This window comes from Carlito syrichta, unplaced genomic scaffold (genome assembly GCF_000164805.1).
Source record: "Carlito syrichta isolate Samal-C Ts95f unplaced genomic scaffold, Tarsius_syrichta-2.0.1 Scaffold288608, whole genome shotgun sequence".
NCBI classification, from domain to species: Eukaryota; Metazoa; Chordata; class Mammalia; order Primates; family Tarsiidae; genus Carlito; species Carlito syrichta.
In genome coordinates, this window is record NW_007232704.1 from 20869 (window position 1) to 43629 (window position 22761).

Below are 22761 nucleotides of genomic sequence, written 5' to 3' on the forward strand. Positions count from 1 at the left end.
CACCAGACTCTCTGGGGCCATCTGCTGTTGGAACTGACAACCAGAAGCAACCAACACTACTACTAACATGATTTTAATTAGGACCTATACTCAAAGCTCTCTTGTAGTCTCAAGATTTGTTTTTCATCTGACAAAGCATTTTACTTAGTGGTCATAAACTATATGCAGACTATATACTGGTTTTAAATTTTAAAAAATTTTCTAGTAGTAGTATCCATCAGAAAGAATAAGTTCAGAGTGGACTTAGATAAGAGATAATTAAGGAGTAGAAAACTTTAAATATTTTCTAAAGAAATAACAGTGAGTGAATACTGGATGGGCCAGATAAGAATTTATTAAAGATTCTCAATTGTGGATTCAGGAGGGAGTGTGTCTTAGGCACTGAGTTGGCCATAAGCTTGAACTCTATGCTTTAATACGATCATAGATTCCAGTATAAATGGGCTCCAAATGAGTAAAACGAATTGTGAAGTCATGAAATCCTGGGTAATTCCACACATCCTTCTGAAAAGTTCAATATGTGTTTAGTTATAGTAGCAGCTAAACCTTTTTAGAGTGACTTTGGGGAATTGCCCAGTGAAATGCATCACTGAAACTTCCCTCCTCCTCCCTTCTGGAACTTCCTTATTAATAGCTCCATGCTTTGAAAGCCCACTTGAAACTTGAAACATTATTTTCCTCACGGATTACTTTATGCATTGGCATAAAAATTCATTTTCTAGAAGATGAAATGATATTCTTACCCGTTTCACAGCTGGGTCCAGTGAAGCCTTGTGGGCAGGCACACACATTAGCGGCAATGCAGGCTCCTCCATTCCTACAGCCATCTCTGCAAAATGCTAAAATAATTCAGATACATGATTTTAGCACTTTAGAAGTAAGCAGTTTATTAAGTTCCAAACCTAGCTTTGTGCCATGCCCTTGGAGTTGTGACTATCAAATTATAAAAACTATTATATTTTCATTTTCATATAATATTTTCTATACATGTAAAAAACTCAACACAATTTGTAAAACAGTACTCTTTTTGATGTGAAAGACATATTTCACCTGTAAAACAAAATACTGAAATTTCTTTAACAAAAAACAGTAACCCAACACAATAGGTTAAAACTCAGATTGCAGCTGGGCACGGTGGCTCACTCCTATAATCCCAGCACTTTGGAAGGTCGAGGCAAGAGGATTGCCTGAGCCCACAGGTTTGAGACCAGCCTGAGCAACTTGGCGAGACCTCATCTCTACAATAAATCAAAAAATTAGTTGGGCATGGTGGCCCGTGCCTATAATTCCAGCTACTTGGAAGGTGAGGTGGAAGGATCACCTGAGCCCAGCAGGTTGAGGCTGCAGTGACTATGAGCATGCCCCTGAACTCCAGCCTGGGCAACAGAGTGAGACTCCAACTCAAAAAAAAAACAAAAAAAAAACCAACTCAGATTTCATCTCATTGTAACAATCCAACTTGAAAATAAGCCTAAAAAATAGCAGTGATCCTATATGGAGCCAATCACCATCTAGAGACTAAGATCAGGAAATAGGAAGTGGTTGAATCTCAGTAGGCTCTGACCATTTTACATACTGGCCAAGGTGCCAAAATAGTAGAAATATACTCCATTCTTCAAATTAGCCAGTCTTGATGATGAGTTAACCAATAGTAAGAAAAAATCGCTAGAGTGATCGTCAGGGAGTGTCTTGAATTCCTCGGCTAAGAATAGGTGAGGATTCAGGATCAAGAGCAAAATCATTGCACAGCCTGTTGTATTAGAAGGGGTTTGGGAAAGTTATTCTGTAAGTAATAAAAGGAGCCAAGGTCTGAACCATTGCAAGGATGATCTTTTGAGATATGCTGCCTTCAAAAAAGCACAGAAAAGAAGACGGCGAGAAAAATAAGATACATGAGACTGAGATCCTTTAGAAGCTTCTGTCTCCATTTCAACTCATTCTTTGGCTTTGTAAGGTTCAGGGGCTGCTTAGTCTGACAAGGTTTGTCATAAATGAATTAGACCAGCTTGTTCCTAGCATTGGGGCAAAAGGTTTTTCTCTAGTTTTCTGGCATGTGCTTCCTCTAGTTAGCTAGAATACACTTTACCAGAGTGGTAAAATATAGAAATCTAAAAGTCTGGTGCTGAGTTAAAGAAATGGGTCCAAAGAGGCCATCTGGCTTCTTTGGTTCTATATCCTAAGTCTGTCTTCATCCTAGACAAAGAAAAAAATAAACAAACAAAAAAGCTACTAAGCAAGGATTTGCAAAGGGATTTAGAATTTAAACCTCTTATACTTCATAAGTAATAGAGAATGCATCTGCCAGACCATGTATATATTTTCCTTGGAGTAATTTGCAAGGTTGCAGCCTTTTGATACAGCACAGAACTCAACGATTTGGATCTTCAGATCCTATATCTAAGCTACTTATCTCTCAGTTTTTTTCCATTCCCAGAAGAGATACACACAGGAACTAGAGAGTTTTTATTCAGAAAACCTATAGTCCTAACTTTCAGAAAGAATTTATATTTCCTTGAAAGTTTTTCTTCCTACAAATATAAGAATTATCTCTTTACTTCTGCTCATTATTTTAAGAGTTCTTTATGTTATAAATGTTTTTCATATTAAATCAAGTAGAAATAAGAAAAAGAAGCTAGGGCTCCCAGATGAAATCTTAAGCCCAAACTCTCAGAATATCAGATGCTTTGGGTGAAGTACTAAGGCTTTAGTTATATAGCAGTTCCCCCCAGTGGATGCCTGAAACTGTGGATAGTAATGAACCCTATACATGCTATGTTTTTTCCTATACATACATGACAAATTTAATTTATAAATTAGGAACAGTAAGACAACAATAACTTATAACAAAATAGAACAATAACAACATGCCAGCATCACTACTGTTGTGTTTTGAAGCCATTATTAAGTATCAATTGATCTGATAACCAAGAAGGCTACTAAGTGTCTGATGAATGGGTGGGGGTAGCATAGACCGTGGGAATATGCTGGACAAAGGAATGATTCACATCCCAGGTGGGACAGGGCAGGATGATACCAGATTTCATCACACTACTCAGAATGGTGCACTATTTAAAACTTATGAATTGTTTATTTCTGGAATTTTCCATTGAATATTTTTGGACTGCAGTTGATAATGGGTAACTAAAACCATCAAAAGTGAAACCATAGATAAGGGGAGACTACTACACTACATTGTATCCTCTGGAAGTTTGCCTTTTCTCAGAATTTGTCCAATTTTCCTAACAAATATTTGTGGAATTTGAATCCCTAAATGAGTAAGCCTTCCTTATGATGACTTACACTAAAGATTTTCATACAGTTTTCAAAGTCAGAGTAATCCTCTGGCCTGTGCATGTCTGGCTCCTATGTGTTGTTGTAGAATGGGCCTTAAGTCCCCTGCTCATGAGCCACTGCATCTACAGCTAGTCCTTGATCTTTCCTAACTCCCAAGTATACAGTATCACAGCAAATTGATCCGAATGAACTCTGAGTAAGGGACACAGTACAAATGAAGAATAGGCAGTTTTGAAGCTTGAAATGCCTAAGTTAAACAAATCATATGGCATAACAAGAAATATAATATGGGAATTAGGAGTGTTTCCAAAATAGTCCTCTATTTCCCTTGTGAAGTAGGAGGTAGGTTTATCTGATGAAGGAAAAAAAAAAAAGTAAGTTAATGGATGGCGAACTACAGTTGAATTATCCATTGCTGGAAATAGAAATCTGACCTCAATAGGACATGTAAAAGAATTATCAATTGGCATTGACAGAGCAGCTAAAATGGGAAGGGACAACACAACACAGAGACCCAATATGCACAGTTAATTAACCCTCTATAGTAGCGCCTGCAGCTCTCAAGAGAACAGAGAAGAGAAACTGTCAGACTGATCAAAAATAGATTTATTTCACAGTGGATTATGGTAGTCAAACAGTACGACTGATGAGGCTGCCAGAAAAATAGCTGTCATGATATACGCATTTGGGCTAAAAAAGAAATATCTAAAGCTTGAAAAACTGGTAAACTGAATGAAAAGAAAGATTCAAGGAAGTTGAAGATCAAGAGGAAGGAACAGACTGAGCAAACTGGAAGGAAAGGAACTTGGGACTAACAATAAAATGCTAAGTTTAAGGCTGGGCAGAGGAATCCCAGCACTTTGGAAGGCTGAGGCAGGAGGGTCACTTGAGACCAGGAGTTTGAGACCTGCCTGGGCAACATAGTAAGACTTCATCTCTACAAAAACAAAAAACAAACAAACACAAAAAAAATTGCTTGACATAGTGGCATACTCCTGTAGTCCCAGTTTGGTAGTCTAAGGGAGGAAGATCTCTTGAGCCCAAGAGGTCAGGGCTACAGTGAGCTATGACATGCTTCTGTACTCCAGCCTGGGTGACAGAGTGAGACACATCTCAAAAAAAAAAATTGTTGAAGTTCTGTACAAAAATGTCCAGAGTGTGGTTATGAGTGTGGTTTGCTAGAAAGGAATAGAGAAATAAACTATTCAGGTCAAAGGAGCTGAGCAGTTTGTTCACTTAAACACTCAAGTTACCCCAGAGGATGGCAAGTCCTGGCAGGAAGACTACGAGCCATACACACCAAAGTTCTCAAGGACTGTGGGAATTACCCAGAAGGCATAGAACAATGATGAAAAGGGGTAGAAGAAAGCAGAGATGGATTGCATTCTACATCATGGAAGAGGTACTGGCATTTAAACCTTTTACCTTTGCAAGTGGTTCCATTCCCCGTATAGCCTGGCTTGCAAACACAGTTGTGTCCACCCACAGTGTTGAAGCATAAAGCATTTTCATCGCAGTTATGCTGATTTGTGATGCACTCATCATGCTCTGAAATGAGAAATACAACTTTGTTACTCACCAATATAATTTCAAAGACACTATATTTTAAACTGCATCTGCATCTTGGTTATTGCATGGTAATTCTTTCAACCACAGATGCAACAAATTATAAATTAAGGAAGACCTCAGAGTTTAAAGTATTGTATACACCTCTTGAAGTGCATACATAGTTTACACATCCACAAATATTGAATGCAAAAGAATTTGGACAAAAACCCACCAATGTTTGGAAGGAATAGGAGAGGGGAGGCAAGTAGAGAGATTAATTCTCTGAAGCAGATTTCAACGGCAGCTATACGCAGTCTCTGTGGTTAATATTTGGGGAGTTTTTCTCGTGAAATAAATCTACTGCCTAACTCTTCCCTGTAGCATGTGAAGGATGACAGGAAAGGATGTGAAATTGTATTGCTCTAGGAGTCATGACCTGCACGACAATGGAGTTGAAGTTCTGGGAGAAGGTGCCTGTGGTTAACACTCAGATCCACACTTGTGGGCATAAAGATACTTATGCAAACTGTCGGGGGAATACTTGACCTCCTTAGTTAAGTTCTCTCACTCTGCTAAAAGAGTATCACACACCTATTAAATAAGACAAACTTGCTTTTATAATATGTTCAAATACAAACTTCAAGATGTGCAATCAATATGACATCTCCTTTAACTGCCTATAAGTTGATACTTTTGAAAGCACTGAATTATTTGATCCTCCCAGCACCCCTGTGAGAGAGGCAGAACCAGTATCATTATCACCATTTTAAGGATGAATCAGTGGTGGCTCACAGTATTTAAATAGTCTGCCCAAGTTCACAGGAATATTAGGTGGTTTCAAAATTCTAGCTCAGTGTTCAGCCAAAATGGACAAGTGAACAATAAATACAGAGAATATGAGAAAGCAAACAGATTCTACCATCAAAATCAAGACGAGTAGGAATGAAATATGTGAGGAAATACACACAAAGTAGTTCAGCCACGTATTATCCCTACTGTGGCACTACTTATTACTCAGTCTATTACATTACTATTGGGTAGGCCTAAAATTAAATACACATTTTAATAATTTACATTGATTGAGCCAACAATTTCATATGATGCAAATCATAAAAGCAAAAGAAATGCTTGCTTTTCATTTTAGAACTCTATTCAGACATTATAATGGCGATACATCTGTAACTTTGAAAAAAATTGTCTTTGGCATACACTATTGAGATTAGACTAAAATCACTTACTTTGACTGCTAAAATAGAATTTTCTGTGTTTTATTGTAAACAAATTGAAGATTAACATTTTTCTATGATATTTATACAAACACAAAGTTATGACAATTTTAATTATAGCCCTGTAATAAAATTCTTAGAGATGATTTCCAATAATCTTTCAGAGACTTCAATCAGTAAGGTTTTGAATTGCACAAATGGATATCTTATTTTACAAATTTCGGGCTGAATAACCCCCAAATTGTACAAAATCCTACCCTTATTATCTAATATCAGCACATTTTATAGTTTTTATATATTCTTGTTTATTATTGGCAGCTTAGAAAACAGCTGGATAGCACGTGGGTCTCTTAATTGGGGTTACTCTTGAACCCCCAATTTCAGAGGGGCTGGAATCTGGCAGTAGCAATCTACCTTTGCTACTGCCAGAAGCAAAATAAATCTACACTCTGAAGTTGCACCTGCTGCCAATTTTCTTCCCAGTGCAATTTAAAGTGCTGCAGTTAATCTATAAATCTCTATATGGACAGCCCTTGGCCCCTTAAAGAAGCTGCTGATTGATTTGATGCTGCTTTAATCCCTGTCTTGGTTGTCTTCTTAATTAGACCATACTCACTGGGTAGAGGAAGGGCCTAACAAAAGTCAGTTTAGCTCCTAGTATGATAACGTTCAATAAACATTAAGTAATTACACAACCTGGGACCTGGTTCCTCTGTTGTCATTTACTCACATGGTTATGGAAATAAGGAAGTGTGCTCCTAAGTAATTCAAAGGTAAAGACAGTCTTGAGGCCTTTCAAAGCATCTATGCCTTTACTCATATTGTTCTCTGTGCCTAAAGTGTCTTTCTCCTGGAAAACGCTTACTATTTTTAAAGACTGCACTAAAATGTCATAGTTTATGTGAAGATACCTCAGTTTCCCCATCCAGCAGAGTTACAGACTACTATCCATTTTCTCTAGCAGATTGTTATATAAGATTGTTATTACATTGTATTGTAATGACTTACTTCTCCCTGGTCTTCCACTTTTAAGCTCTACCTTGGCATTTTTAAACAAGGATTTTGTATTTTTCTTTGTATCTCATCTAGGCATCCAAAGAATGTTTCTTGAATAAATGACTGAATGATTGAATAAATAAGTGACGCAAGATAGGAGCTACTTCCTCTACCTCCATTCAAGCCGATCTCAATTAGTTCAGTTGTAGACAAGATGCCAAATAGAGCTATAAAAACCTGAGCTGTTTTTTACCCTGATTTCACTATGATGCTGTTATATTTAATTATGACTATTTCAAATATTACCCAAAGTAGTAGGATATATTTTGAAAGCAGAAACTATTAATTTTTTTAGACTATTACTTGAACTTTTTTTCACACTACTTAAAATAAAGTCACTTATGATTCTAATCATAATTATCAACTATAGTAAACTGTGATCTTACAAAAAGCCTTTTAAAATGACTATACTCTCACAAAATAATCAACTTTGATAGTCCTTCACAAAACACAATGTAAATGAAGCAGTGAGTAGATATTCTGTAAAGTCATCTCAATAAATAGTGCTGTTCAATATCCAGTCCTGGTCAAATGTCAATTTCTCACCCCTTCTTTGATGCACATATCCCATCAACTCACCAGCTTGCCTCTCCATTTTTACTACTTCTTCTGACATTTTCAAGATATAATAAGTAAAATTAAATAAAATAAGTAGGGAAATTCTAAGATAAAATTTAAATTAATATTATGTTCCAGGTAGGAGAGGTGGCTCATGACTATAATCTCAGTACCTTGAGAGGCCAAGGAGGGAGGAATGCTTTAGCCCAGGTGTGTGAGATAAGCCTGGGCAACATAGAGTGACCTCGTGTCAACAAAAAATACAAAAATACAAACATTAGCCAGGTGTGGTGGTGTGCACCTGCAATCCAAGCTACTTGGAGGATTGTGGTAAGAGTATTGCTTGAGCCCAGGAGGGTGAGGCTGCCGTGAACCATGAACATACCACTATACTCTAGCCAGAGCAACAGAGGGAGACCCCCAACTAAAACCAAAAAAAAAAAAAAAAAAATTATGTTCCATTGTTTGAGAAGAGCATGCGAAGATATAATTGTATATGAATTTTAAGGTTTATTTCACCTACATCAAAAGGCAGACATTCAAATCTGATGTTCAGAATATCCAGTCTGTAAGACTCAATGCTATCTTCACCTCCTCAGGAAAATGTCAATGTTCATATAATAGAATAATCCAAGCAACAGCTAGAATTGATACTAAATGCACCTCTTCCTAACTCTTCTTCATCAAAAATATTTGTACATGGATATTATAAATAGAATTTAACCATTCTTTGTGTCTATGAATTTGAAATTAATGAAATCAAAAAATGAAATAAATATACGGAAAAAATGTCATCACTCAACAGTACTAAACAGAAGTAATTTGGATGTCAATCATTACCGTATGTTACATATAGAATGTATAATTTTATGACAGCTAGAAAAGATTTTTCCTGTGTGCCATTTCTTTGCTCTACATTTCTACATAAAATATAAAGCTGATATTTTTACAAGTAACAAGGCTGAATATAGTAGAATTCCTCCAAAGGAAAAAAATATAATATATACACTTGGATGCATCTAAATACAGATGTTACATATAACAATCATACTTTGCTTTCATTGACTAACCCCTGTGTTACCCTGGGTAGGATACGGTATCTATAATTATTTTTAGACTACACATTCAACAGGGTCATCAGTTATAATAACATAAAGTTAGACTTAAGTTGAGCTTTAAATTTGGTATTCACATAGAGCCGTTTGCAGAATGAATGTACTATCTAGAGACCAAAATGGACACTTTAAAATTCACATAGCTTTCCTTACAGACATATCATACAACATAGCACATGTTCTATTCAAGAATTTCAGTATGATACAAAATGTAAATACTGTAGAAAATAGTAGTGAAAAGTCATTTAAATATATCTACATTTTTTTCAAAGTCCATTTTGTATTAGAATATTCATAGGATAAAAAGATTATGTTAAAATAATCAAAAAGTTTATAATTTACTTGTGAATATAAGAAAAAACACAAATGCCTTCAGTACATAGTTTCATTATGAGAAATGCTCAAGGAAAAACATGAACTCTACTTACAGAGGACTGCAAGAGATAAAGGGAGGAAGAAGTCATTTTTGGTTGGGTCAGGTAGGCATTTAAGAATGACTTCATGGAGAATGAAGACTTTGATGTGGATTTTTTTTTTACATGTGGTGGGGAGGTGTGGTACAGATTCCAAATTAAGACACCATCCACATACTTTGTCTCTTTTATTTTTGAAATCTTGATGCTCACAAATTTGAATCAAGCTGAATAATCTGTTGTAATCATAGCTACAATTCAGTGCTTATTACATACCACATACTTTATAATATACATTATCTTATTTAATTAAGAAATATTACTTTACAGAAAATTAAACTTGGCACGAAGAAGTTAAGTAGCTTGCCCAAGATCACCCAGCTAGTTGGTAGGGTTGTGAATCACATTTGACTCCATAAACCAGGTTACTGATTGCTATACAACAGAGTTGCTGGCATATTTAATGCTTGCATTTTCCCCAATCTGTTTTTTAATCCTAATGTTCTTCTTTGTAATTACCTTGAAGTTTTCAATGTTTACACAGTTTAAGGTCTTTTTATTGCATGCGGAGTCTTCCAGTGCTCTACATTTAGAAAGTTATAATCTATTGTATGCTCTACTATATTTTACCACTATCCCAAGGGAGCCTTATTAGAATTATAAAAATTTCTTAGGGCAAAGAACTGAGGTAACTTTCTGTTCATACTAAAAATCTACATTTTCACAAGATCAAAATAAGTTTTTATGAGAAAAAAATTAACAACATGGTCAAGTTCAAATCTCTGCAAAACAAAGTAACTGGCTCACAGAACTTGGACTCCAGTACTAATTTCCCCAACTTAAAAATCTCTTGAAGCTCAATGTTAAACCAATGTGCCAAAGAGACACCTGCAATGTCTGAGAGTCCTCTCCTTTGACAGCAGTAGTCTGGCCCTAATAACATTGACACTGCCCCTGGATAAGTCTGCCTCACATCTACCAGCAACATTCTAGATCCTCTGGCTGACACCTTTATACACTAGATTCTGCTCACCTGTAGCAGAATATAATATCCTTCATGGCTGGCCCAACACCCACAGAGAAACTTTATTTTCCTCTGATGTATTTCTCCAACCACAAGAAATATACAAGAGATCTATGTTGCATCTTCTACTATTCTGTCCCAAACTAGAAATGTTGGGAAAACAGCAGCACTAGTAACATAGAGGTGTAAGTTTCACAAAGAAAGTTGCTTTACTTTTCCTGATCTGTGTTTCCTGGAATATAAATTTCACTCGAGTAAATTATCCCCTGGATTATGGCAGGATATGGCCCTAAATATAGTGATAATATATTTCTTGTCTTAATTGTTAGCTGATTATTAGAAACCTGAGGACAAGATCCCTTAGGCTTAAGACTATAAGTCTTGAAGCAAAGAAGCCTATAGGAGACATGTATATTACTCTTTAGGAGCTAATAATATCATCAAACTACATTTCTTGAGGGGTGGTTTGCCTCAAAATGGATGGCTGCTTAGTCATTTTCCTCCAATATTTCTGTAAACCAGAATGCTTGCCTTAAAATATCAATGGTTTTGAAGAAGTTTATAAGCATTACTCATAAGTGTCCCTACTAAAACTAAATATGCCATGATCTGCACTAGTTTGTGAAGAGCATCAGAATAACACAATCCACAGATCAGCAATACCGAACCTCCTTGTTTTATTCTAAACAGAAAGGTAACAACTGTGAGTCCTGAGACAAAATATACTTCCTATATTCTATTAAAATAAATAACTCTTCAAGTTAGTCTATAGCTCCTTAGTACCATCACAAGATAATTACTCTACTACAGATATTTTCAAAAATGAGTGCAAATTGAGTTTAAACAATGTTCTGTTACAAGTCAATAATTTCTAGATGGTTTCAGTGTCTATAGGAAAGAATCAGAACCCTTTCTTCTATTCCCTCCGTTCTTACCTTCCACAGATATTTACTAGTCTGGTATGTGAAGACACTGTGTTACCATTTATTTGATGATTTAAAATGTCCTTGATTAACTGTGCTATACAAGGACTATAGCTAAACTTGAAGGATGAAGTAGGAAAATAAAATTATGTACTATTTTAAAGAGCAATAGCAGGAAGGCAATGTGATACAGCATGGGTCCCAACCCTGGGCCATGGTTAGGAGCCCAGCTGCACAGCATGAGATGAGTGGCAAGCAGAGAAACTTCATCTGTATTTATACCTGTTCTCCATCATTGGCATTACCACCTAAGATCCACCTCCTGTCAGATCAGCAGTGGCATTAGATTCTCAGAGGAGCACAAATCTTATTGTGAACTGCACGTGCAAGCAATCTAGGTTGCACACTTATGAGAATCTTATGCCTGATAATCTGAGGTGGGATGGAGGAGGTGATGCTAACACTGGGGAGTGGGTGTAAGTGAAAATTAACAATGGCAGTGAGGTTTGACTGCACAGAAACCATAATAAGTCAATTGCATGCAGACACATATCAAAACCCTATCAGTGAGTGGCGAGTGAGTTGATGTACATCAATTGTATAGCTGCATCTGGTGGCAGGCTTTAAGTCAGAATCCAATACTTATTTTAGTCAACATGTGGCCCGCCCATTATTTTACTTACCACTTCCATCTGCCCTCTTTTTTATGGTGAGTTGTACAATTATCTCATTATATATTACAATGTAATAATAATAGAAATAAAGTTCACAGTAAATGTTATGCACTTGAATCATCCCAAAACCATTTCCCTTCCCCTCCTCCAGTAGTGGAAAAATTATCTTCCATGAAACCAGTTCCTGATGCCAGAAAGGTTGGGGACCGCTGTGATACAGTACAAATTCTGATTTTCAGACAGGCTTGACTTTAGAGGACATTTTACCCTAGTTCTGTGGCCCTGAAAAAGTTAGCCAATCTTTCTAGCTTTAAAAAGAGAAAATTAAGAACTATATTAGAGAGTTGTTGTGAAGAATAAACTTAAAGGATGAACATAAAGACCCTGGTAAATAATAGACACTGAATAAATATTAGTTACTTATTATCTACTTCAGTGGGAAAATTTATTTTGCCTTCATTAGCTAGATAATGTTCTCTTTTCCATTTAATTTTAATTATATGAGGATAACATTAATGTCCCACAGAATTGCTCTCTTCATAATCTTTTCTGAAATTAAATACATTTTGGACATTTTTCTAGTTTCCAAAATGCCCCCACTTTCAATGGTTATATCAAGGTAAAAATGCCTGGTATCATACTGACCAACAGCTATTCATTTTGTTTCGTATGATTAACTTATTTACTCACTTTATAATAGAGAAAAATTTCCATTTTAACAGAATTTTTTTTTTTTTGAATGGGAGTTTCAGTCTGATGTCCAAGTTGGAGTGCAATAGTACAAACATGGCTCACCACAGCCTCGACATCTTGGGTTCAGGCAATCTTTCCACCTCAGCCTACCAGGTAGCTTGAACTACAGGCATGTGCCACCATGCTTAGCTATTTTGTTTTGTTTTGTTTTGTTTTGTTTTGTTTTGTTTTGTTTATAGAGAGACGAGGTCTTGCTATGTTGCTTAGGCTGGTTATGAACTCTTGGCCTCAAGCAATCCTACTACCTCAGCCTCCCTAAGTACTAGAATTACAGGCTTGAACCATCGTGCCCAACTAGAAATCTATTTTAATGCTATTAAAGTGACTGCAAGTGGACACCTGGTAAGATGGTGATGGCATCAGTGGTTGTGTGAGAGTCTCTGCAGTGACTAGTGTCCGTAAGGGCAGTCTACATGTGTGGGGATGCACAGGTGGGTGAGCAAAGTCCGTCTGAGGGGAGATGCAGGATCAATCACCCAGAGGTCCCCTCTGGAGGCAACTGAAATCCACCACTGCTCTGAGATCAGAGTCCTCAGTGCAAAGGATCATCCGTCATTCTTGGGGGGGTCTCTCAGGAGGATGTAGCAGAGATCAGCTGCTCCTCAGCACCTGGCACCTGGCCCATACCACTAGCTGCAGCATCAGGCTGGGCACTGGCAGTTAGAACTGTGGAGAAGGTGTGCAGAGGAAATCTGGAGCTGAGCCCCGCCGCCAGGGAGAAGATGCCAATCACCACCATTTTCTCTATCCTGGGACTGGGCAGAGACCTGGTTGGCCCACCCAGCTCTGTTCAGATCTCCAACCTGAGGCAATCTCCACACCTCTCTAGGATTAACTATAGCTGGCCCAGAAAAGAAACTTCAGGAGTGGACATGGAGAGACAGATGACTCAACACCATGTAGAACTAGGTACGGACAGGCCTCAACAAGCGGGAGACAAGGCAGCAGCAGCAGTAGTAGACAAGGTGGAGTGAGTCTGGACCTGATTCACCCTGCTCACCCAGCAGTCCTTGGGGCATCTGATCCATGCTAAAAGCAACCTGATTGGCCTGTGCTGAGAGTGGAGGGGAGGGGCTGGAGACAGGAGCCCACTTCCTACCACAATGGCTGCCAAAAGTGGCAGTGGTGATTGGCACCCACTGTAAAAAGCAAAAAAAAAAAAAAAAGAGAGAGAGAGAGAGAAAGTAAGGAAAGGAACCTGAAGTTCCAGAAATGGCCACAGAGGGAACTCGTTTTCTTCTGTTTTTGTATTTGTTTTGTTTTTTGTTATTTTTTAGCTTTTTTAGTTTTTCTGTTTGCATATGGGTATTTTGGAGGGGAGTGCATCAAGTTTTTTTTGTTTGTTTGTTTTTGGCTTTTTGGTTTTTCTTTGTTTCTTTGTTTATTTGTTAGTTGGTGTTCCTGTCTGTTTTCCTTCTTCTTCTCTCTTCATCTTCCTTTCATCTCCCTTTTTCCTTTTTCTGTTCTTTTCCTTTTTCTTATCTCATTTTGCTTTCAGGATGCACACATACACCACCACTGCATGGATAGGTTGTAAGGTGGAGGGAAGAGAGTTTCAGGGGGCCCACACACCAGTCAGCAGATACTGTGATCTGCAGATAGCTTCTGAACCTCAGCTCCCCCATCACACCTTAATCAAATATGAAAACTGTGAAAAGCACAGCATCCTGTCCCCACTCTGGCTTCAAAATAGAACAAATGCAGAGGATCTAATAAGGAAGAATAGGAGATTGAGCAAACAGAAACGAAAGTTATCACCCCATCACTGAGCAATGGAATTAAAGTAGGAGGGGAAAGTGGTAGCAAAACCATCACAAATGAAGAAGAACCAAAGGAAGAATGCTGGTCCCATCAACACCTCTGGGAAGACAGCACCTGAGAATACAGACTTTGGAACTCAAACAATGAAGAACCCCCAGAATGACAACAAACCCAGATATCAGGATATTAATAGAGAGAATGAATAGAAATGAGGAGAGACAAGAGGAAAGAATGAAGGAGTTGGTAACTGAGATGATGGCAATAAAGAATACAGTAAACAAAATGAATGACAAACTGACAAGCATGGAAAGCAAATTAACCAAACAGAAGAAAGTATCTTAGAGCTTGAGGGCCAGAATATGAAACTAACCCAAATTGTTAAAAACAAAGAAGTTTAAAAAGACCAAAAAAACCTCCAAGAGATGTTCAATTATAGCAAGAGGCCAAACTTATGATTAATTGTCATTCCTGAAGCAGACAGAGATTCAGAGACTACCTTGAAACAAACATTTCATGAAATGATCCAAGAAAACTTCCTTTGTCTCATCAGAGACATGACCATGAAAATGCAAGAGATTCACAGAGCCCATGCAAGGCATCAAATAAGAAGACCAACTCTTAGACACCTAGTAATTCAATTACACAAAGTGGTATAAATACAAAATCCTAAAGACAGCAGAAAGGTCAGACTATCTACCAGGGAAGACCAATTAGAATAGCAGCAGACTTTTCTACAGAAACACTACAGGTTAGAGGAGACTGGGGCCCAATCTTCAAAGTTCTCAAAGATGAACAATTCCAACTAAGAATTTCCTACCCAGCTAAGCTAAGCTTCATCAGTGACAGAGAATTAAAATTCTTCCAAGACATCCAATACCTAAAAGTTCATGCTGCCCCTAGGCAAACTCTACAAGAAACACTTAAGAAAGTATTAAGCACAAAAGAAAAAAAGAACAACCATGCTCTTACCAAGAATGCAGGAAAAAGATTGAAAAGACACACATATATAAACTCCAAAATCAAAAGAAAACCAACCAAAAAATAAACAACAACAACAGCAAAATAGCAAACTCAATAAGTACCTCATGACAGGGATAAACTCTCACATCTCAATAATTAGCCTGAACATGAATGGACTAAATGCACCCCTGAAAAAACATAGAATGGAAAACTGAATTTCAAAAAAATGATGCAACAATATGCTGTCTCCAGTAGACTCATCTCATCAGAATGGACATTCACAGACTCAAAGTTCAAAGATAGAAAACAAATTTTCAGGTGGAAAGAGAACAAAAGAAATCAGGAGTCGCAATCTTAATATCAGACAAAAATATCCTTTAAGCTATCAAAAATTTAAAAAGATACAAAAGATCACTACATAATGATAAAAGGTTCAATTCATCCTAAACATATATGCACTCAACACAGGAGCACTAACTTTTATAAAGCAGCTTCTAGGTAAACTAAAAGGAGACATTGACTCAAACACTGTAATAGATGGAGACTTAAATACCCCATTAACAACCCTAGAAAGATTATCAAGTCAAAAAAATCAACAAGGAGATTTGGAACTTCAACTTGATGCTTGACCAAATGATCTTAACAGATATCTACAGAAAACTCTACCCAACAAATATGGAAAATACATTCTACTCATTACCACATGGAACATTCTCCAAGATCAACCACATCCTCAGCCATAAATCAATCATAAACACATTCTATGCAAACAAAGGTCTGCCACGCCCCGTAAAAATAATTCAATACATCAACAGATGTAATAACAAGAACTACATGATTACATCACCACAAGCAGAAAATGCTTTAGATAAAATTCAGCATCCTTCTTGATAAAAAACCCTTGACCACCTAGGTAGAAGGAACATATTTCAAAATACAGCCATCTATGATAAACCCACAGCCAACATATTGCTAAACAGACAGAAATTGGAAGCATTTCCCATGAAAACCATAACAAGACAAGGTGACCCGCTTTCACCCCTCCTATTCAGAATAGTGTTGGAAGTCCTAGACAGAGCAATCAGACAAGAGAAGCAAATCAGGAGTATTCAAATAGGAAAAGAGGAAGTGAATCTATCCCTCTTTGCTGATGATATGATTCTATACCTTGAAAATCCAAGAAAACCTGTCAAAAACCTTCTTGCACTGATAAAGGACTTTGGCAAAATCTCAGGGTACAAAATCAATGTGCAAATGATAGTTGCATTCTTATACACCAACAACAAACAGGCAGATGATCAATTAAAAAGCACAATCCCACTCATAACAGCAGCAACAACAACAACAGCAACAAAATGATATACCTTGACATCTTTCTGGTCAGAGAAGTGAAAGACTTTTACAACAAAAACTACCAAATACTGTTCAAATAAATCAAAGATAACACAAACAACTAGAAAAATATTCCATGCTCATGGGTTGGAAGAATCAACATTGTTAAGATGTCCATCCTACCAAGGCAATCTTCAGATTTAATGCAATACCCATTAAGTTACCAACATCATTCTTCTCAGACCTGGAAATGACAATACAGAAATTCATATGGAAACATAAATGACCACAAATGTCCAAAACAATTCTCAGCAAAAGAAATAAAGCAGGAGGTATCACATTTCCAGACTTTAAACTTTATTATAAGGTTACAATAATCAAAAGAGCCTGGTATTGGTACAAGAACAGGCATATAGACCAATGGAACAGGGAGAGATTCTGGAAGCAAATCCTCAATTTCTCAACCAACTCATCTTCAAGAAAGCCTCCACTAAAAATCACGGGCAGAGGAGAACTTATTCAGTGAATGGTGCTGGGAAAACTGACTGACCACATGCGGAAGATTAAAACAAGACCCTTACCTATCCCCAAACACAAAAATCATCTCTAAATGGATCAAGGACCTAAATGTAAAACCTCAAACTCTAAGAACCTTAGAAAATACAGGAGACAACCTTATGGAAATTGAAACTGGCAACCAATTCCTGATCAAACCCCAGATGCCCATGCCATAAGATCTAAGATTGACAAATGGGGCCTCATCAAACTGAAAAGCCTCTGCAAAGCAAAAACAAAAAACAAAACCCAAAAAAAACAAAAACAAAACAATCAAGAGAGTGGAGAGACAGCCTACAGAATGGAAAAACATATTTGCCAACTGTGTATCTGACCAAGGCCTAACATCTAGGATCTACAAGGAACTCAAACGTGCCGAAAGAAAACACAAGTAGCCCTATTAAAAAGTGGGCTAAAGATATGAATAGACACTTCTCAAAAGAAGTCATATGAACAGCCAACAGATACATGAAAAAATGCTCAGCCTCACTATAAATGCAACTTAAACCACACTGAGTTACCACCTAACTCCAGTCAGGATGACCACCATCAATAACTCAAAAAACAACAGAGGCTAGAGAGGATGGGGAGTGGGGAGGGAACACTTCTACACTGTTGGTGTAGGTTTAAACTAGTACAACCTCTGTAGAAAACAGTGTGGCAATTCCTAAAAGATCTAACAATCAACCTTTAATACAACCCAACAATCCTCCTTCTGGGAACATATACAGAAGAACTCAAATCACTCTGTGAAAAAAGATACTTGCACATATATGTTTACTGCAGCATTATTCACAATAGCAGAAACATGGAACCAACCATACTTCCCCTCAAAAGTAGACTGGATTTTTAAAAATGAGGTTCACATATACAATGAATATTATGCAGTCATAAAGAAGCACAAAATTATGAATTTTGCAGCAACTTGGATGGATTTAGAGTCTATAATACTGAGTGATCTATCACAGAAACAAAGAGCTGAACACCACATTCTCTCACTTATAAGTGGACCTTGAATAATTATCATAATATTATTAAAAAAGGGATTAGTAGTAATGGGAAACTGCCGGGGGAGAGAGGAGGGAGCACACTTCATCAATAAGGGTACCTGATCTCAAACCAGGCAAAGTGGGGACCACAGTGAGGCCCAAACTTTATCTGTACAATGACCCTTTGTGTATATCTAATCCTGAATTGTACCCCACATGATTAAAATAAAAAAAGTGATTGCAAGTAATCATACTTTAAACTTGCATAGAAAAGTTTCTAAAACTCATTTTTAATACCCAAATATTCTTTATTCACTATTCAAATTTCTTGTTCACTGACAATACCAATTCAATACTGACTTCTTGTTATGCTTCAGTTTGCTTGGAAACTAGGAATTTGTTCATATTTTCTTCCTCTGACACACTTGGTTTATTTTCTTATAGTCTTTTCACTGTATGCTCAACCTCCTTTCCTAATCCATATTTGATCAAGAATCTTAAAAATCAAAGCACATTCAAATTTCCATCCTTCCCTTGCAGTAATTTCACAAGGTAATCCAAATTCAGATTTTAATGGAAAAAAAATGTATTTTATATCATTTTGCATTTCATGAAATAAACTTTGAATATACTGTAGGGCAACAAAACTTTCATGACTATGAGCAGATAATTTATATTTGTTTTCTCAGCACATGGTTTTGAAGTTTCTGCGATATGACTCTAGTGCTCTGGAGAATGCAAAGATGCACAATCTGAAATTTGTGACCCCCCAAGGAACTTTTGAACTATTTGAGCATTGGTATGAAAGGTAAAATATACTGTAGGATATGATAACTATAATATACTGTAGGAGTTGTTTAGTGTCACAAGAGAAAATAATTATAGTAAAAATAATAACAGTAGTAAATTCTTAAGTGCTTACAACATGCTGTAAAGTAATGTGGTAAGTGTTTTATATACATTATCCCCTCTAGTCTTCACAAAGGCCTTTTCAGGTGAGTACTAGTATTATGATTATTTTTCAAATGAGAATACAGAGCTTGCTTAGAGCAATTTATTTACCTTGTCCAAAATCATATTGCTAGAGATTCACAAGGCCAGACCTTCAGTGCTTTAAAATCTACAAACTGTAAATAAAGATCTCATAAGGCTTAACAAGCTCAAAGAGATGGGACTGATTGAAGGGTCTGGGAAAGCATTATGTAGGAAATGGGCCAACCAGGTGAGTCTTAAAAGACAGGAAGGTTTTCAACAGAAAAAAGATGAAGATGGGAAAGCACATCACACATGGAGAAAACACAGGTGCAAAGGATAAAAGCAGGGGGTATAATAGGCCCATCAAGTGCTTGAGCTGACAGATGGTGATGATTGAAAGGAAATGGTAAGAAATAACTGTTGGTAGGATCCAGCATATAACATGATTTTATTTGGTAGGCAATAAATAGCCACTTTCAGCTGTAGAAGAAAAGTTGAAATAAAAAAGTTTGAGTTGATTTTAGGAAAATTAATCTAACAATAATGTGTAGAGGAGGAGAGACTGACTGCTTGACAAAATAGTCTTCCCTTATTAGAAAGTTAACATTCCTCTCTCTTTTAATCCTTCTTCCTTCCTTCCTTGTATTTTTCTCCTTTGGAGTCACATTATTACTCAGAGTTAAAACAGGGACCTGTGCAACACTGAAGAAGAGAAGAAATAAGATAAGGGCGTTAAGAAGAAGAAGGGCCAGGCTCCGTGGCTTAGCCTGTAATCCTAGCACTTTGGGAGGCCTAGGTGAGTAGATTGCCTGAACCCACGGGTTCGATGCCAGCCTGGGCAATTTGATGAGACCTCGTTTCTACAATAAATAAAAAATTAACTGGGCATGGTAGTACATGCCTGTAGTTCCAGCTGCTTGGAAGACTGAGGCAGAAGGATCGCCAGAGCCAAGGAGGTCGACACTGGGGTGGCCATGCATGCCACTGCACTCCAGCCTGGGCAAGGGAGTGAAACTCCATCTCAAAAAAAAAAAGAAGGAAAAAGTGGAGGAGGAGGTTGGTGGAGATGACAAAGATAATAAACAGAAAGAAACTGAGTGCTTGTTGCCTGGCATGTGTTGAGTAATGCATATGTGCAGCATGAAGAAGTACTAAGTACTATAGGACAGAGGAGGACTAGTTTGGAAGATAGCCCCAAACTTACAAGATTCAGATCCCAGTAAGGCAGGAATCACGGCTTACTCGTTTTACACATCCCAGCCCCTATGCTTTTGTGGAATTAAACTGCCCACTTACAGGATCTGACGTGGAATGAAAAAAGTGATGGAGAAAGAGAGACAGGGCCAAGAAGAAGAAATGCATTCGATTTTTAACCTGCGTGACCCGGAAGATGATGGTGAGGTGAATGGATACAAGAGGACTTCTTACTTTCAGGGATTTTGTTATTCTTGTTTTTGTTTTGTTTTGTTTTTATGGCAAAGAAGACAATAGAATTAAAAAGTCAAAATATAAAAGCAAAGACCATCTTAGAAAACTGAATTTACTCTATTGGTGGTAATGATACACCAAACAAATGCTCTCTACCCAAAATCTGTTAGACAATCACCTAGATGGTAAACATGGTAAACCACCTAGATTATCTAATTTATCAATCGCCCCCCACCATCCAATGCAATGACTGGCACAAAATTGGTCTCCAAGAATATCTGTTAAAGAATGCCTCAATCACTTGAAAGTGTGTCTCAATCTAACATGCAAAACATTCAGAGACCTACTAATGCAGAATATTCAAGTTATTCTAGAATGGCAATCCTGCACATTTCTTGCTTTTCCTTCAAATGCTTGCCCCATCTCTGTCCCCTCACTTTCAGCACACATCCCTACCAACAGCTTCACAAAAAACTTCCAGGTCATCAGAAAAGAACATTCTCAGATTGCCCACCCACAGATAAATATGCAGCTACATCTATTCAGAGGTCTTTCTTTCTCAAAAATGCCCAAATTCTTAAATCTGGGAGTCACCATAAACCCCTCTCTGTCTTCCTCTCACCCATCCCATTCATCTGGGGATGAAATCACCTGGATTCTACTTCCTTGAAAGTTCTCATTTCCATCCCACCATCTTAATCCCCACCTCTGCTAAAATGTGGGCACTACATATCTCTGGTTTGGATTAGTGCAACAGCTTCATGATGAAAACACAGCCTCCAGTTTGGTCCATCTCCAGATCATTATTAAAATGACTTTTCACAGAATCTCATCTCCTCCGCCCCCCCCTTCACCCCTACCAGGCCTCTTTGTTCTTTCTTCCCCTCTCTTAATTTTTCTATTAGTGACACACCATTGTTTTTACTAGTCATCAAGGCACTACTTCTGGATAAAGCTTTCATCATGACCCTTTGCTTTCACCAAACTACCTCATTTATGCTCCCATTCCATCCATCACTTTATCAATAATATCATTTACTGAGATTCTACTAATGGCTAATAATCATCCCAGCCAATTTTTGTATATGTCTTTCACATGTTCCCTGCTTCCACATGTGCTGTTCTCTGCCCAGAAAGCCCTTCCTTGCTTTTGTTTGTTTATTTATTTATTTATTTATTTATTTTTGCCCAACTCTCCTATTCGCCTCTCACTTGTATCAAACAAGGCCTCCTTCTTCAGAAAATCTTCCTTGAAACTGTTTCAGTCTAATTTAGATAAACCCTATAGCACCTGCATGGCCTTGTATTTAATTTCATCACAACATTTCAAAGCCAGGATGTGCGGTAGTTAAGGAAAAGGACTTGGGAGCCAGGCTGCCTCAGTTCAAATCCTGGTTCTACCTTTTACTACCTGTAAGGTCTTGGACAAGTTACTTAATCTCTCTAAGTCACAGTTTTCTCCTCTGTAAAATGGGCCTAATAATAGTGCAGGAGTAAAATTCCCAGCAGAATTTGCGTGGGAGAGTACTCAGTAGTCAAATATTTCTGGAGCAAAAATATGGCTTTTCAAACCAAATAAGATCAATAAAGATGAGAAATAGCCTCATATCAGATCAAGTTTTGTTGCCAAATAAATTTTTTTAAAACTTTCAACTGCCTCTATCCTTCACCTAGAGTCACTCAGTTATTGTATTTGAATGTTTTAAAATCAGGTCCATAAAGAGCCCCTTTGAAATAAAAAGTAAGAGGACAAAACAAAAGAAAACAAAAATAAACATGTGATTTTCACAGCTGTCCGGACTCTTTGGAGTTCAGAACTGTAGATAAGTGAGTGACTGTGGGCCTGTATGTTCTTCATAGGGTTTTAGGATTAAATGTGGTCATGTATGGAAAGCACTGAGAAGATCCTGGCATGTGAAATCCTTCATGAATGGATACTAGATTAGTCTTGATCATGCTGTAAGGGATTGTTCACTCTCTTATCTGTCCCTCCATAATCCATATACTCCTTGAAACAGGAAATTCTTATTATAGATCTTTGAATTCTTAGATCTTGCCATAACTCCTGACACATTTTAGGCACTCGATAAATGTGGATGAATAAATTATGGTCACACTCCAATATGTACAAACTCAATGTTTTTCAATTTCTCAGAGTATTTTACATCTAGAGTTCA

The 22761-nt window shown here is 37.3% G+C and overlaps 1 protein-coding gene across 1 annotated transcript in view; it reads right to left on the reverse strand.

Moving 5' to 3' along the window:
* Window positions 1–405: 405 nt before the first annotated feature.
* LOC103255883 overlaps window positions 406–22761 on the reverse strand; it is a 61895-nt gene continuing 39539 nt past the window's right edge. The window contains exons 2-4 of the mRNA XM_008053805.2: window positions 4720–4842; window positions 744–839; window positions 406–504 (exon numbers count right to left, since the gene is read on the reverse strand). Coding sequence (XP_008051996.2) covers window positions 406–504; window positions 744–839; window positions 4720–4842 — 318 coding nt within the window. The remainder of the gene's footprint in view (window positions 505–743; window positions 840–4719; window positions 4843–22761) is intronic.